The following is a 15,073-nucleotide window of genomic DNA, read 5'->3' as shown; positions in this document are numbered from 1 at the left end:
CCATTGGATGAAAACCGGTTACTCACAATGTGGGCGCTCCTTCGGCCAGCTCTGTGGCTTGGAAGTTCCCTTCGCGGCTACCACATGCCAGTGCCCTTTCCGCAGCCCCGGAACGAAACATCCTTGGTGCTGGTGGACGAGGCCCGTCGCTTCATTCAGGATTGCCTGCTGCGGGTTGGAGTTTCCCCCTCCAAGGTGCGCTGCATCAGCGAGTTCCTGGTTGTGGCCGACTATCGAGGGAACTTCGGCAACGGACTGAATCGGCTGGACCATTACCTCAGTGATCTGCAGTGTGGACACGCCCGGCTGGATGCAGAGCCTTCCATAATCAGCGAAACGGTGGCCACTGCCCATGTGAACGGCAACTCTGCCCTGGGCGTCCTAGTGGGAAACTTCTGCATAGATCTGGCTGTGAAGAAGGCGCAGAGTGCGGGTATTGGATTTGTGGTGGCCCAGCAATCTCATCACATTGGAATGGCCAGCTGGTATGCATTTCGAGCTGCTGTCAAGGGGCTAGCCGGGATGGTGATGTCCAATGCGGCTCCCACGATGATGGCTCCCGACTCCAAGTCGGCCAGTATTGGCTCCAATTGCCTGGCCTTCTGTGTAAAGGGTAAGGAGTACCACTTTGTGCTGGACATGGCGACCAGCGTGAGGGATATTGGAGCCGTGGAATGGGCCTGGGCCAACGATGAGTATATACCGCATGGCTGGGCGGCCAATGAGGGAGGCTTCTCCACCTGCTTTCCCAGCCTGGCGCTACGGTCACCATTACTCTTCCCCGCCGGAGGTCACAAGGGATACTGCCTGTCGGCCATGATCGATCTTCTGTGTGGAGTGCTCTCCGGCGCCCAGTATGCCACCCACATTCCCCTGGACCAGAGTCAACCCTCGAACCTGGGTCAAGTATTCATTGCCCTCGATCCCGAATTCTTTTTGCCCAACTTTGTGGAGCGTCTGGATGACTTTTGCGGTCGCATTCAGGATAGCCAGCCGGCGGACGAGTCGGAACCCATCCGGCTGCCTGGCGAACTGGAGCGGATGCACATGAACTACGTGGAGGATTTGCGGGCCCTGCCCTATCCCAACACCCTTTTATCCAAGTACAAGGATGTTGCGGACAGGCTTTGTGTGAGGCCCATCGAACTGGCTTTCGACCGGTGTCAGTCCAGGAAGAGCTTTTAGTCTTATACTCGTTAAATGTTGGGAAAATTTCAATATAACATTATTTTTCGCGGGGGTGGTTGTCGAAATGCGCCATCTATGTGTTGAGTTTAGAAAATTACCCGACTTGTGAGGGTGGGTTTTTTCCAATCTGGGAATAGTGGTAACGGTTTGATTGTAAATGAATGGATATTTTTTCGCTAGATGGCGACATTTTCAGAATAATCTTTTTTGATTAATTAATTATTTGCCAAACATTCTAAGATCACACATTGACAATAGAACACTCGAATGTCTGTCCAATTACGAGTAATACGAGTCAACGTCCTGGGGGGTTTCCCAACCGAGCTCTTAAGCTGATTGTTCCGAAATAGCATATAGACACTAGTTTGATTGTTAGGCGTGCACACACAGACTTTCAGTTTCAATCTGGACTCTGGTTCCCGGTGATTCTGGTGAGGCCTGGGCGACAGCAAGATGCGCTGCAATTCGCCGGCTCCCATGTGGCGCTGTGAGCTACTTAAGCGTAATTGCAGTAAATGCAAATTTTCGCAAATTATTTGAATTACGAATTGAATCGGTCTGAAGTGGACTATAAATGGGACTGCAGATCTGGGCAGACGTCTCAGAACGTCGCTAGAAATCGCCGAAGACATGTCGCTGGGAATCTTTCAACTATTGAGCTTCATCCTGCTAATGGATCCAGGCGAGGTGATCACAGGACCTCCCCAGGCCAAGGATGTGCCTGCCCAGAGTCTGGATGAGTTCCGGCAGAGGTATCTGCTGCCCCTCATCTCCTCGGATACTAGAAACTGCAGTCTCAATGCCTGTGAATCACTGGGGATTGTGTCACAGCTCTTGATGCTCATCAACTCGATGCCAAATGGAACCCACACGACAACAAACGGTCAGAAACCCCCCAAACCCAAGGTCAATGGGCATGGCAATGGCGATGGAAACAGCGGGGAGGTCAATGCCATGTCCCATTTGGCCAACTTCGATCTGGTCAAGCGGGTGCGGCAAATCGAGAGTCGCCTGCGGTCCGTGGAGCAGCCCATTTGGCACCTGGCCACCGGCAGCCAGATCGAGTGGAACCACTGCACCTCGGGCGTGTGTCGCTGCAATCCGGACACCAAGAGCTTCACCTGCTGGAACACCAATCTGAAATCCGTGCCGGTCACTCAGGTGATACCCATGAACATGGTGAACATGTGGGTTAGCTAGCTGCTTTTGTGGGATATCATTTATATGAGCCTTGTGTTCCCCTAGAGATCTTTCCCGCAACATTCTGTCCACCCTGCACAAGGACACCTTTCGCGGACTGACGGTTCTCAAGGAGTTGGATGTATCACACAATGTTCTGGACTTTCTGCCCTTTGATTTGTTCCAGGATCTGGATAGTCTGCTGGTCTTACGCATTCAAAACAATCAACTGGAGGACCTCGATCATCGTACCTTCTGGAAGTTAAGAAATTTGAATATTCTGGATCTGAGCAAAAATGAGATTGGCATGCTGCCCGAATCCATATTTTACCATGCCCAGAGACTCACCGTGATCAATATGTGCGACAATCAGATCCAGAACTTTCCACCTAATCTCCTGAGAGATCAGCTCATGTTGGAGGAGCTGGATATGTCCAGGAATAAAATCACTGAGCTCAGCTCGGGCAGCATTCGATTTTTGACCAAGCTGAAGACCCTGGACTTTGGTTGGAATCAAATAGGTAAGAGGGTTTGATTTTATTAAATAAAATTACTCCCTGATCATTAAACTTAATTCTTTTCTAGCCAAGATAGATGATGACTTTTTTGTGGGTCTAAAGAGTCTGCGAACGCTTTCGCTGCACAACAACCGCATCTCATCGCTGTCGGCCACCATTTTTAGTAACCTGGCCAACTTGGTCACCCTTGATTTGACCACTAATCGGATAAGTCATGTAAAAGAAACTCAGTTTGTTGTTAAATTCCTTTAAATATTTGTCTTTAATAGATGGATGGCAATGCCTTTGTGGAGCTGAATAACCTGCATGAACTATTTTTGGGTCAGAACTCCATGTCCAGCATTCCTGCTGATCTTTTCCTGAATGTCAGTGCCCTCACACGGTTGACACTCTTTTCCAATAATCTAACCACCTTGGAAGCTGAGGATTTCCAGGGATTGAGCAACCTTAAGATATTGCTGCTCAACAATAATATACTTAAAAATTTCGATGCCCGAGCTTTTGAGCCTCTAGCACAACTGGAAAAACTGTGAGTTACGAACAGGGTATATTATAGAATGAATTTAAATATTTATTTCCATTTAATAGCCGCATTGACTCCAATAAGCTGATGTTCCTGCCCCATGGAGCACTTCATGGCATGGAGAAGTTGGTGGCCGTCAAGCTGGACAAGAATCCCTGGCACTGCGACTGCCGAGCCCTTTACTTGGCCAGGTGGATAAGGGAGTTTGTGCTGAAACTCTGGGATGGCCAGCAGCCCATGTGCCGAGGTCCTGGGGATCTGGGAGGTCACGAGGTTGGTCTGCTGCGTTACGATGACCTCTGCGATGGCCAGTGGGCCAGCATGTTGTCCCTGTCCCCGCGGCTGCCAGTGCGAAAGAATCAGATCTCCACGCCGATGAACTATACGGACTACTTTAATCTCTACCTGAAGCACATCTATAATGGAACCACCGACGAGGAGCTCAAGGAGGCAGATATAACCAGCGTGGCCATAAAGAAACAAACATAACCATTAGAGGCTATAACGCTAGATAAAGAAAGCTAAATATAACTGAATATATGTAGACAACTATATGAAGACAACTTAAAATATATATAAAATAAATATATTTTAAGCATTTAGTTAGTAGATTATATGCTTGTCAAAATCACTTATTAAATTTCGATACCTTGCTCTGAAACGATTTTAAAGTTGCTTCCACTTAAGTCAGCCACAAAACTTGCAGTTTCCCCAACCGCCATCAAAGTTGCAAAGTTTACCACTTCTCCTTGTCAAAACAAATTTAAAGTCAATTATGTATTTGCATGGCAGACATTTAGTATTAATTTGCAACCTCATGGGAAATAAACCATTCTTGGGCACCTCTATTTCACTCCGCCTCGGCCTTTTGGGGGAGCAAAAATTACGGCCTCGCGTGCCTCTTTTTACCGGTGTCTGCGTTTGCGACAAGCTTTTTACCTAACCAATTTATTGCTTCCGCCCGGCCCAGCCTAACTTCGTTCTAGGAGCTATCTTGGTCCTACTGGGTTCACTAGCTCCGTTCTTGCCGTTTGGCTGCACCGAAAAAAAAATATAGTTCCTATGTCAGATGCTAGATTTTTATCAGTCAGAGAAAGTTGACTTGAAGTTAAGTAGTTCGAAAGGAATAAATGTAAATATTTTCTTCTTCATTTTCGTTTTATTGACGGACAGACTTAACTGGAACTTTACCTCTGGTTAGGAGTTTTAAAGATAAAAACTAAAACGATATTGTGAAACTAAAAGTTAACATGAGATTAAGAAATAGGACTTTATATACCAACACATTAACTACTTATTCAGTTTTAAGAACTAGTATGATTAATATATTTATAAGGTTAAGTCTAGGATACCAATAAGCCATATCTTAAAAACACTATATTTCCCATATCAAAGAATGTACTATTTATCAGTTTAAGGCTAAGAGGAAATTTTAAGATGGTTTTGTTCAATTTATTAACATTCCATCGATCATAATTAGTGTAAATATTTTATCTCTGTGTAGTTATGTTATGTTCGTTGGCAATATCATTCCAGTTTATAGTTACTGTGGCTGCTGCTATTCGTTTTCCTTTTGGGTTTTCCCCGCTTTCCTTTTTTTTGGCGCTGTCCTTGCAATTTCCATGTGTTGACATTGCCGTGCTCCATTCACTTTCCCACTTTGGCCCGGCGCTGGCTGCTTCCTGTTGCCAGTTTTCCCGTTTCGGGGTTTTGTAGTTTCGGGTGTTGTTGGGCGATAGAGTGGCCTCCACCTCCGCCTCCGCCAGTCATCGGTCTCCGGTTCAGCCGCCCACCAATTTCGAGGGGAATCCCATGGGATGGAGGCTCGGATGGTAGACAACAAATGCATTTTATAGAAAATTTGCAAGGCAAATATTAAAAATTGAATGCCGCCATTGTTGCCCTTGTTGTCGTTTCGGCTGTTGTTGTTGGCCATTTGTTCGAAAGTTTTGTGCACTGAGAAAATGCCTATAATATGTTTAAGGGATACTTTTTTAAACATTAAGATATTTTTATAAGAGGATACCCTTGTAAAATAATATTTTACATGTTTTAAACTTTTCTGAAATCTTAAATGCAATTTAAAAACATTTTAAAAACAGGTAATACCCATTGAATTTATTCTCCGTGTGGATCAAGGAATCGTTGCTGATTGCCTCAGAGTGGCTGGGCTCCGCTTTCTGACATGGCCCCATATGAAATGTCAACCCTTTTCCACTCCTTTACGCCCCAGCCTCTCAAAATACAACAATATGTAATCATATTTTTCTTTATACGCTACGCACGCGTCACCGTTAAATACGGATGGGAAAACTGGTGGCGGAGGGGGCCCAGGATATCAGGGGGGGTGCGGTGGTGCAAATGTGAATCCTGCTATCAGTCGCATCTGTCTTTTGCCGTAGTCGTTGCTGCCTAAAGCGGAAGTAAAAGGATTTGAATTGCCTTTTGCTAACAAAATTACAAAACACCCTTAATGTATGCAAATTCCCCCAAGTTTAAAGTCTCCTGCCAGCTAAGCAAACATCTTAGCGTCTTGTCTCGACAGAAATTCGCATTGGGCCTACTTAAAGGAGCCGCCTTTAAGGATTCCAACGGACGGGAGTTCCTTCCGCCCAGTCAATGACCAACTGCCGCTTAAGTGTTTTCCTCGGATAACAGAAGGTCAATTTGGGCAGCTGGAAAAACTAAAACTTTAAATTGAATTTGGGTAATGCCTTAAGAGGTCGGAAACACTAGTAAAGTCGAAAAGGGGGGTTTATTTTAGGGACCTGTTATTGTTACCCTGCTAAGGATAAAATATTAAGAAAATATTAACATACTTATCGAATTTTTTCAGTAATTTTTATTGTTTTGTTTTTCAAATCAGTTTATTAATATTAGGATTTATAAAGCTGTAGTGTCGTGGGTGGCAGAAAATCAATTATATACCCCGATGTCTCGATGATATATTATAGATTTCTGTTGATTCTGTATCTTTTTGACAGATTGTTATTATTTTCCGATTGTTCTGCAGAGCGCTGCTTCAAGGAGTTGTTAACCAAAACGTATTTGTCAAAGATGTTTAAATGATGTTTATAGTGTATCGGAAAATAAATCTCACAGGTGTACTAGAACTAGTTTGGCCTAGTCTGGATTCTTCTTGCTGCAATCTTTGTCGGTGAACTTCTGAAGAGACTGCGAAGAAGTCGGTAGATCCCAAGCCCCTGAGTTCCGTTCGCGCAGGGTTGTATCCCTGGATCCTCCTGAAGTTCTGCGTCCCCTGGCAAAACGCCTGCCGATAATGTGGAACTCCCGATCTTTGTTTAAATCGGATGCAAAAGCGGCGAAAGGTCGGCCGCTAGAGGGCACCTCGGTATCTTGAGCTTGGTTTTCTTTCTGGCACCGCGATCCTGGCAGTGGGTAAAAAGGGCCCCTGGATCCTCCTGGAGCTCTGCGTCCCCTGGCGAAACGTCTGCCGAGCATGTGAAACTCCCGTTCTTCGTTCAAATCGGATGCAAAAGCGGTATTGTCCGTGGGGACGTAGGCGCTAGAAGCGACGGAATGTAGGCTGCTTGAAGGCATCTCCGAATCTTGGGATGGGATCTCTTTCCGGAACCGCGATCCTGTGGGTGAGTAAAGAGGGTCGCGAGGGGTTATATTCCTGGATCCTTCTGAAGTTCTGCGTCCTCTGGCAAAACGCCTGCCGAGCCCGGGAGACTCCCGTACCTCGCTTAAATCGGATGCATTAGCGGTATGGTCAGTGGGGACGTGGGAGCTAGATGCGATAAAAAGTCGGCTGGTAGAGGGCATCTCGGTATCTTGGGATTGGACCTCTTGCCAGAAAGCCTCAATGGAGAGCGAGTCATCCGGATTGAGTGCGTTGGACAGGGGCTTGTGCTTTCCAGGCTGAAGGGCGATGGCCAGATTGCCGCACATGTAATCGCAGAAGGTATAGGCCCATCTGGTCACCATGCTCTGGGTACAGTACTTGGTGCGGTCGATCTCCTCGTGGTACTGCAAGCAGAACAACAAAATAGTATTATAATAGTTATATTTAATCACGGAATTTTTACCTGGCAAGCGATCTCAGGCGTAAATTCAAATGTGTCCCTTTTAAAAAACATGTCAGTTATGTGTTTATTTATAGCTCCATCGGGTAAACCGGCGACATCCATCACCACCTTCTTAAGCAAGAAGAACAAATATTGCAGGTCAAGGACCTTTATCAGTTCGCCTTCGCATCCCTCGCCCAAGTACTTAAAGCACTTCGTGACCATGGGAATATCTTTTGATGGCGTAAAGACTACGAATCGGTCATCCCACTGGCACTTCTTTAAGTATTCGATAATGTCCCGAAAGACTCTAAGCATATCGTAATCCCCAAGAGCTCTGGGTGGCAATGGAAGCTCGTGGGTCGTTGCTGCGTGGTGTATCGCTTGGCTAGCCTGTCCGAATATGAGCGATTCAGGAGCTATCAGGGTGCTATATATGGAGCGTACACCATCTTTCAAAGAGAACTCACAGGCCGAGAACTCGGCGGGCACATAGACATCGTGGATAAGGTCTTCGGTGAAGACATTGAAAGCGACCAAAACGAACTTGGCGTTCTCCAGATCTGCAACAAAACAATTGCATATTAAATACTTCAAGTTGGGCTGGGTTCGTATACTCAATAAAATAAAATAATTTTGTTTCAGGTCGTCAGGAGTCGTCCCAAAAATGCCGATGATAGGCAATAACGTACGAAGCATATCAAAAGACTTAAGTATGCCAAAGACATAATAATGCGATGGGTACAATTCTCAGCATTTACTTAGGTAGTGATCAAGTAAATCAATTTTAATGTACACTTCAAAAAGTATTAAAAAATGTCGGAGCCAGACCGACTTAAGCGTGTTGGGGGCTCATATGCATTAAAGTGGACGTGGAAAACAAACTTGAGCTGCTTAAAAACATCGTCTAGCTTTTATAGTTACTCAGCATTCATACGGACAGACAGACGGACTCGGATAGTAATTCTGATCCAGAAAACCTCGGAAACGCTTCGTTTAACCTGTTACATCCTTTCCGATAAATGCATTGTACCAACGCCTAAGTCCCTCCAGGAGATTTGACTTACCATGGGAGTTCTTGGCGTACATCACCATGCGTTCGATGGTGCGTTTCTGGAGGTTTTCGCGATCCTCCGCCTGTCGTTTGGCCTGCTCCACGTGGATGATTGGATGGCCGTAGCAGTCGAGGCGTTCCACCCCATTGTTATTCATAACGTTGGCATCCTTGGCTCTCGAGCAGTATGCGCCGCGCTCAAGATTGGTCATTTTCTAAAGAAAATAAACGATTAGCTCTATAGTTCGGATTGAGTGCGGAATCACGCAGAACCCACCTTCCATATCTCGCCGCAGTGGGCCACAGCCTGATCTATGGTCATTTCGAGACCACCGTCGTTAGTTTTCCGCCAATCGGTTACGAATAACATAAACGCGGTAATCTTCTTAGGGGCCATCGTAAGAAAGAGAATAAGAAATTAATTCAAATAGGAAGTAGCTGTGCTGCGAAAATATTTTTGCTTTTTTTTTTTTGCTTTTAGTCTGTCTGACTGTTCAGAATGACTGTCAAAAATTGGTTAGGACGGAGCTACTTAATCACGCAGCAACATTCCGGCGCTTTGCAGCACTTTAAATCCAAGTTAAGGTTGTGTTCTTACAACACTATAAAGTTTGGAGGTAGCTCTTAAATGTAAGCGGATTGAAATTAGATATTTGTATTTTCACTGTTTTGATAGTCCTATGAACGCCTTAGGACTGAAAACCTAAAACTTTTATTTGGTTATTATAAATTTTTCTTAGCTTTTAGCTTATTTTCACCATTTGCGAAGGTCTACAGCTAATTTTTGCTGAAAAGTGTGTTGTTTCCGCCGACAACACTCCCAAAATGTGGCTGTTAATCGAAAACTGGCCACACTAATCGACACAGGTATGTAGAGTAGGTGTAAAAAAGCTTTCCAAAGTTTTACGTTCTGTATGGTGTATTCATGGTGAATTTCTGGGGTAGTTCAGTTTACAATCATCCCCGGGTAATTCGGCCTTTCAGCCGCTGCTAGGAAAATTGGCGTCCTGTGAGTCCTTCCTCAAGAATTCGAGTCCCACTCAAAAGCAGCACTCACTTGCTCTTGAGACCTTTTCAAAACCACTCGATTCACTGCTCAAGCGCGCGCTTTTGTCAGCGGATTTCTCTGTAAATACCGCTCGGCTGGCCGTTAAACTTCGATTGACACACTGAACTCGGCGCCAGTCGGTCACGATGTTCGCCGGCAGCTGCCGTCGGTTGGGATTTGCCAAGAAAAAAAAAAACGCGAAAAATAAGAAGCGGGGATACTGGTCAAATTTTTGATTTATTTGAAATTTTTAATAATCCAAAATTGGGGAATGAAATGGTTTGAATGAGCTCTTGGCCAAGAAAATTAATGCAAATTTCATGCAGCTCTGCCCGGAAAATTTGAGTCCGTTTTCCGTATTCTCGTGGCCCGTAACCCGTATTCCGTAACCCGTATTCCGTAACCCGCAGTTCGCCAGACCTGACCTAAGGCAAGCCGCACAAAATTTGACTATGGCAAATTCACTTAGACGTTGGCCTTTCCACGGCGTGCGCACAAAAACTTTTTGCCACATTTTTCTTTCAGTTTTATTTTTATTTTATTTTATTTTTTTCATACATATTTAGCACATGGTGGTTGGGGAAATTTGGAGGTGGCTGTGGGGGTGTTTTTGTGGGGTGTTTGCTTGCCACTTTGGAGCAGCAACAACGCATAAAGATGCGACTTGGCGTAAAGTGTGTTTACGTGTGTGTGCTTCTGTGTGTGCGGTTGGTTTTTGCGGCTCGGACTCCGGCACTCCAGCACTACGGATCTGCGACTCCGGGTCTTCCTAGGTCCTCCTCCGCCTGGCTGGCTGGCTGCCTGGCAAACGCGGCGTATACTTAATTCGGTTTATGCCCGAACGTGTCGCACATTATTCTTATGTCCTCTCTGTCGACTACGATGTGTGAAATATGCTGAATGTGTGTGCACAGCAATTTTGATTAGACGCACACCCACTAACCCACACACACATCCCTCAACTGACAAGGCCGCCAAACAATTAAAATTTCTTTTGTTCCCGTAGAAACGATTTGTTTGATTTGCTCTAAGCGCGAAATAATGAAAATTATGGAAATGAAATGCCTGCCCATTGACCTCATTGAGCAGCCAGCTGAAGTGGACAGAAAAGGAGGCGGTGGGGTGGTTATATTAGAACAAGTTTACCTTAGACGGATACCAGGGATGCTAGCCAAAGATAAAGACCCCAAACAGGGCATCTCCAAAATGATGATCAGCATAAAAGCTTAATTCATTATTTAAAAAAATTTTAATATTATTCTTGTCAATTTTATTTTATTTTTATGGTACAAAGTGCAAAACAAAATATTTAAAGGTGGCACAGAAATCGCTAGGTTTTTGAAATCACTTTTAAATGTAATTTCAGGTGTCTAAAAGTATGCAGTGATTAAAGAAGTGAATGAATTCTTTGTACTTGGGAGTTTAAAATATATTGTAGCATACTTTTAGACACCTAAAATGTCATTTAAAAGTGAATTAGAATAAAATTAAGAGGTTTGTGTCACTAGCATAAATTAGATAAGATATATAAAGCTGTGTTTTAAGATAATTAGTATTTTATATTTCAAGAGAATCTTTAAGGTTCCACTACTTAAACTGAATATCATCCATTTCATCTTAAATGAAAAACTTAAGAAACATCAAAGAATAAAGTAGTTTAGTTAAGTCAAAAATAATCCAGCTTTCAGCAAAATTAAATTAAATTGCTCTACCCAAAAAGAATAACACTAAAAATTGGGTTTTTTCGAAAGCTTACCGAATAATAGCCTCAAAATAGCCGGCATCTCTGGCAGTTATCGCCTGGCCACTTTCCACCGCGGATTTTCTCATAATTTTTACGACCTATTTCGGGTGAAAACTGTGTCGCCATTCGCGGTGGCCGGCCAAGTGGTCAACTGGAGTGGAACTTTTAATTTCAATTTTTTATTACTTCAAATCTGTTTGCGCACGGTCAAAACAGGAGCACCGAAAAGGAGGAAAGTCTGACCCGGAGTCAGCTTGTCTCACCTGTTTTTCCATTGTGTCCCCATTTTTTGGTCCTGTGGCTTGCAAACTGTGCGGCTTTTTAAATACAGCCATGAAATGGTTTTTTCGGTTAGTTTTTCCGCTCCACGGCTTCTTGGCTTTTGGATATGGTCTACATTTATTGGCCTGGCGACAAATTTTTATTGCCCATTCGTAGTTTTGGCCAAAAGGAGCATATGTCTGCGGGGGTGTTCTCTCCTGCTCGGAAAACTCAAAAAAAGTTTGTGCATTCCGTGTGCCTGGGGTCTAATCACATTGCCAGGCATCAGGCATCGGGAACCGAGAATCGGGAATCAGACGCCAACCTTCCAAAGTACGTGATGCATTTTTTACAAGATGTTCAGTCTCGAACCGACTTGCGGTCCTCGGATAGTTATCCTTCGACTTCAACTTCTCCTTCGACTCGCTCCACTGGCTCACAATTTGACTTTTGATGTGGGTATGTGGATATTGGCACGCCCTCAAGCACCATGGGTGAAATGCAAAAGTTTCGCTGCCAAAATGTTTGGAGTTTCGGCAAGTTTTCCAATAACCCCGCCACTTATGTGGGTTCCATTTTAATTTGATATTGAAAGCAAACTGTGAACGGTACTCTCTTTCAGGCAGGTGCCCCAAAGTTTTAATTATCGAACCAGAAATTATGAAGCAATAATATTGAATTTATGAAAACAGATAATTCAATATATGAGGCCTGGAATGATATCAGCGAAAGTCAGCCGCAGAAAGCTGTTGCATTTCTACCCCAGAAAAGCAATTACACAGGGAAAACATTAAATATTTTTGAACAAACAAGAAGCCAAATGTTTTCTTTAAGACTCAGCGGCATATAATATCCAAACAAAACTTTAAACCTTAAATTTTCGAACATTTTTCTATAGAAAAGGTTGCTTTGTTAGTTTTTTGATAGAGCTGATTTTATAAATGGCACCCAAGAGTAGAATACATTTTTAAACTAGTTTTATACTCCGCATTGTTAGCTCTTTTTGCCGTGTATTGTTCTCCCACGTTGATAATTCAATTGTGTTTTCTTTTTATGATAGCCCCGAGTTATATAGCATCCATCTGATATAATATACTCTAACCGGTTTTGGGGTTTCCGATCCACAGTGCCCAGTTGGCATGTCAGAATTTGTGGATATTCTGTTTAAATACCGTAATGAAGTCTGCTTATACAATATAATGTGCCGTGTTTGTGCTACGTGCCCTGGTTGTGTTATTGCACGCCGATCCGCACTTCCGTTGGCGGTTGGTTCCCCTCGTTTCCGTTCCGCTTGGCAGCCACTTCTGGGCGGGATTGGGGGCTCAGCTCCGGGTCTCAGGCTGTGTTTTTATTTGCGTCGGCAAATCTTAAGCTTGTTTAACTGCTCGTTAGTGTTAGTCGCTAGCTAGTGCCGATGCCGCTGTCCCCCGAATCCTCCCATCCTGACATCCTATTGTTATAACACGTTCTCGACCTAGTCAACATCTCCAGCTGACTTGGGCCGGAGTCCATGGATCCCGGAGTCTCTGACTCCGACTCTGTCTGTGTTTGGCAAGCATCGCAGCTGAACACTGAAAGTAGTGCCATCGGAAGGGCCTGGAGTGTATGTGCCAAGGTGCATGCTAAGTACCGACCTCCAAGACCATTTCCACCTGCCACCAGTCGTTTGTGCTGCACGGAGGAAAAAATAGGATACTTTCCAATTTGAAATTGAGTTATATTACCATACTTAAATTTTTGTGAAACACTAGCGCATTTTAATAAAAGAAAGTTCAGTAGGAGACATTCTCTTAAAATCGCAATGACAATAAAATACATATTTTTTCAGCTGTATCAAATATTTGCTGAAACGCACAGACAAAATAAGATGTAAAATATTTTTGAATATTTTTTTGTTGCATTCTAAAAACCATAAATAGTCTTACCTTTATGTTACGTTACTCGAATAAGGATAGCATATATATATATATTATTTATTTCATTTATTTATTTAGTTAAATGGCAAGTTTGACTAGCTATTTTTTTTAACTTTTGCTACTGTTGGCTTAAGCCTTAAATTCAAGAACTATGCCTTACTTGCACATTTAGGAATCTTTCTGATTTTTTTTAGTTATGTAAAAATATATAATATATATTTTATTAATTTTCCTCCTTGCCGGAGTGTTCAATTTTTTTCTCTGTGCACCAGTCATGGCTGCTCTGCCTGACTGGTAAATGTTTGTCCAGCATAATTGCGCTCAGCATGCAGTTTCCCTTTGCCTTTGCTTTTGCTTTTGCTTTCCCAGTGGCAGTGGCTACAATATTTTCCCTCAGAACGTCGCCTTTGCCGGCGCTTTTCAATTTTCCCTAGTTTTGCCTTCTTGCGGAGCTTTAAAGGATTTGGAACTTGTTTACGTGGCGTATTAGTATAATTTACAACGGAAGCCATCAAAGGCTTTGATGCGCCGCAGGCGAGTCTGGAAATTATTTTCCCATCGCCTTAGCCCAACTAATTTCGACGTGTCCGCAGTGTTGTGTTGATGTGGATGTGGGTTAACCGCAGTGAAAAGGGAAAACAGTCGAGGTCGAGTGTTGCCATTTAACAATTTGGCATGCAGAATCGGAATCTAGATAAACAGCACTGGTTACAATAAAGCTCGATGGCTTAACAAACTAATGAAAAGTTAATAACCACAGTTTTGCACTGCCCTGAAATGTAGGCTACACCAAACAAAAATATTACTAGTTGATTTACTTATTTAAAAATATAGCTAGAAATGAAAAAAAATTGTATTCCTAAATTTCTCCAAAATAATCTATTATCAAATGTAAGTAATAATAGTCAAGTTAGGCTGGAAGAAAATATAAAGGTAGGAATATAATCCGAAGACCTAAATATGTTATTAAATCGAATTGTAAGTTTTGGTTTTTTTGCATTAAAATGTAATTCCAAAATTCATTAGCAAAATATGTCCCCAGATTAGGTTCTAAACCAGTGGGAACCGCAGAAATAGATATATTAGGTCCCACAGCCAAAGCCGGTTCACATATTTATTTTCGCTTCTGGCCAGTACAATTGTCGCAGCAATTGCTGGTCATAACAATTACCGTTTCGTGTTTAACCATAATAATCTGCCCGGTTGTTTGTGTAATTAAACAAATAATAATGCCGAGAGCCCTTGCCACTCGAGTGTTTTTATTGTTGACCAAATATGAGTTCATGGGATTTAAAATGGTTTAATCAACTCGGCCGTCCTTTATAATGCCGAAAATATTTACAGTGCTTTATGGTTTAGGCCGAGGACTTTTCGGCAGTGTTTGGGATTGTTTTGGACTTAGTCTGGTCCACGTGCGTGCCTGGATGCCCTGTATAATTCTCCATTTGCCCCATAAATCTTCGAGCTAAATTTAAAAATAATTCTGCATTTCGAGATTTATCGAGGAGCCTCCTTTGCTCACCAGGTGGATTCAATTGACATGCCACAAGCAGGATTTATGACGCAAGCCCCCAAACAAATAGCCTCTCAATTATTGCGCAATTTGAAGTG

At 43.3% G+C, this 15,073-nt stretch overlaps 3 protein-coding genes across 3 annotated transcripts; 2 read left to right on the top strand and 1 right to left on the bottom strand.

Moving 5' to 3' along the window:
* The first annotated feature begins 6 nt into the window (after positions 1-6).
* On the top strand, positions 7-1,264 carry LOC119553615 (uncharacterized oxidoreductase YjmC). Its single transcript, XM_037864080.1, has one exon. The coding sequence runs from the start codon at positions 28-30 to the stop codon at positions 1,183-1,185; it is 1,158 nt and encodes a 385-aa protein (XP_037720008.1). The 5' UTR covers positions 7-27; the 3' UTR covers positions 1,186-1,264.
* Positions 1,265-1,785: 521 nt separating this feature from the next.
* On the top strand, positions 1,786-4,017 carry LOC119553441 (leucine-rich repeat-containing protein 15). The gene is made up of 5 exons (XM_037863831.1): positions 1,786-2,375; positions 2,434-2,888; positions 2,953-3,101; positions 3,155-3,414; positions 3,474-4,017. The coding sequence occupies exons 1-5, from the start codon at positions 1,819-1,821 to the stop codon at positions 3,895-3,897; spliced, it is 1,845 nt and encodes a 614-aa protein (XP_037719759.1). The 5' UTR covers positions 1,786-1,818; the 3' UTR covers positions 3,898-4,017.
* Positions 4,018-6,381: 2,364 nt separating this feature from the next.
* LOC119554122 (protein maelstrom-like) lies at positions 6,382-8,890 on the bottom strand. Its single transcript, XM_037864895.1, has 4 exons — positions 8,771-8,890; positions 8,507-8,708; positions 7,461-8,002; positions 6,382-7,401 (listed from the first exon to the last, which is right to left on the bottom strand). The coding sequence occupies exons 1-4, from the start codon at positions 8,888-8,890 to the stop codon at positions 6,532-6,534; spliced, it is 1,734 nt and encodes a 577-aa protein (XP_037720823.1). The 3' UTR covers positions 6,382-6,531.
* Between the last annotated feature and the right edge of the window lie 6,183 nt (positions 8,891-15,073).

Source organism: Drosophila subpulchrella, chromosome 3L (assembly GCF_014743375.2).
Source record: "Drosophila subpulchrella strain 33 F10 #4 breed RU33 chromosome 3L, RU_Dsub_v1.1 Primary Assembly, whole genome shotgun sequence".
In the NCBI taxonomy this organism is placed as follows: Eukaryota; Metazoa; Arthropoda; class Insecta; order Diptera; family Drosophilidae; genus Drosophila; species Drosophila subpulchrella.
Note: the sequence above shows the minus strand (reverse complement) of the source record. Positions and strands in the feature narration are given on the sequence as shown.

Excerpts from the sequence above, each read along its gene's own strand:
- LOC119553615 (XM_037864080.1), top strand. The coding sequence starts at position 28 with ATGTGGGCGCTCCTTCGGCCAGCTCTGTGGCTTGGAAGTTCCCTTCGC.
- LOC119553441 (XM_037863831.1), top strand. The coding sequence starts at position 1,819 with ATGTCGCTGGGAATCTTTCAACTATTGAGCTTCATCCTGCTAATGGAT. Across the intron at positions 2,889-2,952 it reads CTTTGGTTGGAATCAAATAG|CCAAGATAGATGATGACTTT; the intron begins GTAAGAGGGTTT and ends ATTCTTTTCTAG. Across the intron at positions 3,415-3,473 it reads CTAGCACAACTGGAAAAACT|CCGCATTGACTCCAATAAGC; the intron begins GTGAGTTACGAA and ends TCCATTTAATAG.
- LOC119554122 (XM_037864895.1), bottom strand. The coding sequence starts at position 8,890 with ATGGCCCCTAAGAAGATTACCGCGTTTATGTTATTCGTAACCGATTGG. Across the intron at positions 8,709-8,770 it reads ACTGCGGCGAGATATGGAAG|AAAATGACCAATCTTGAGCG; the intron begins GTGGGTTCTGCG and ends TATTTTCTTTAG. Across the intron at positions 7,402-7,460 it reads CGCCTGAGATCGCTTGCCAG|TACCACGAGGAGATCGACCG; the intron begins GTAAAAATTCCG and ends TTCTGCTTGCAG.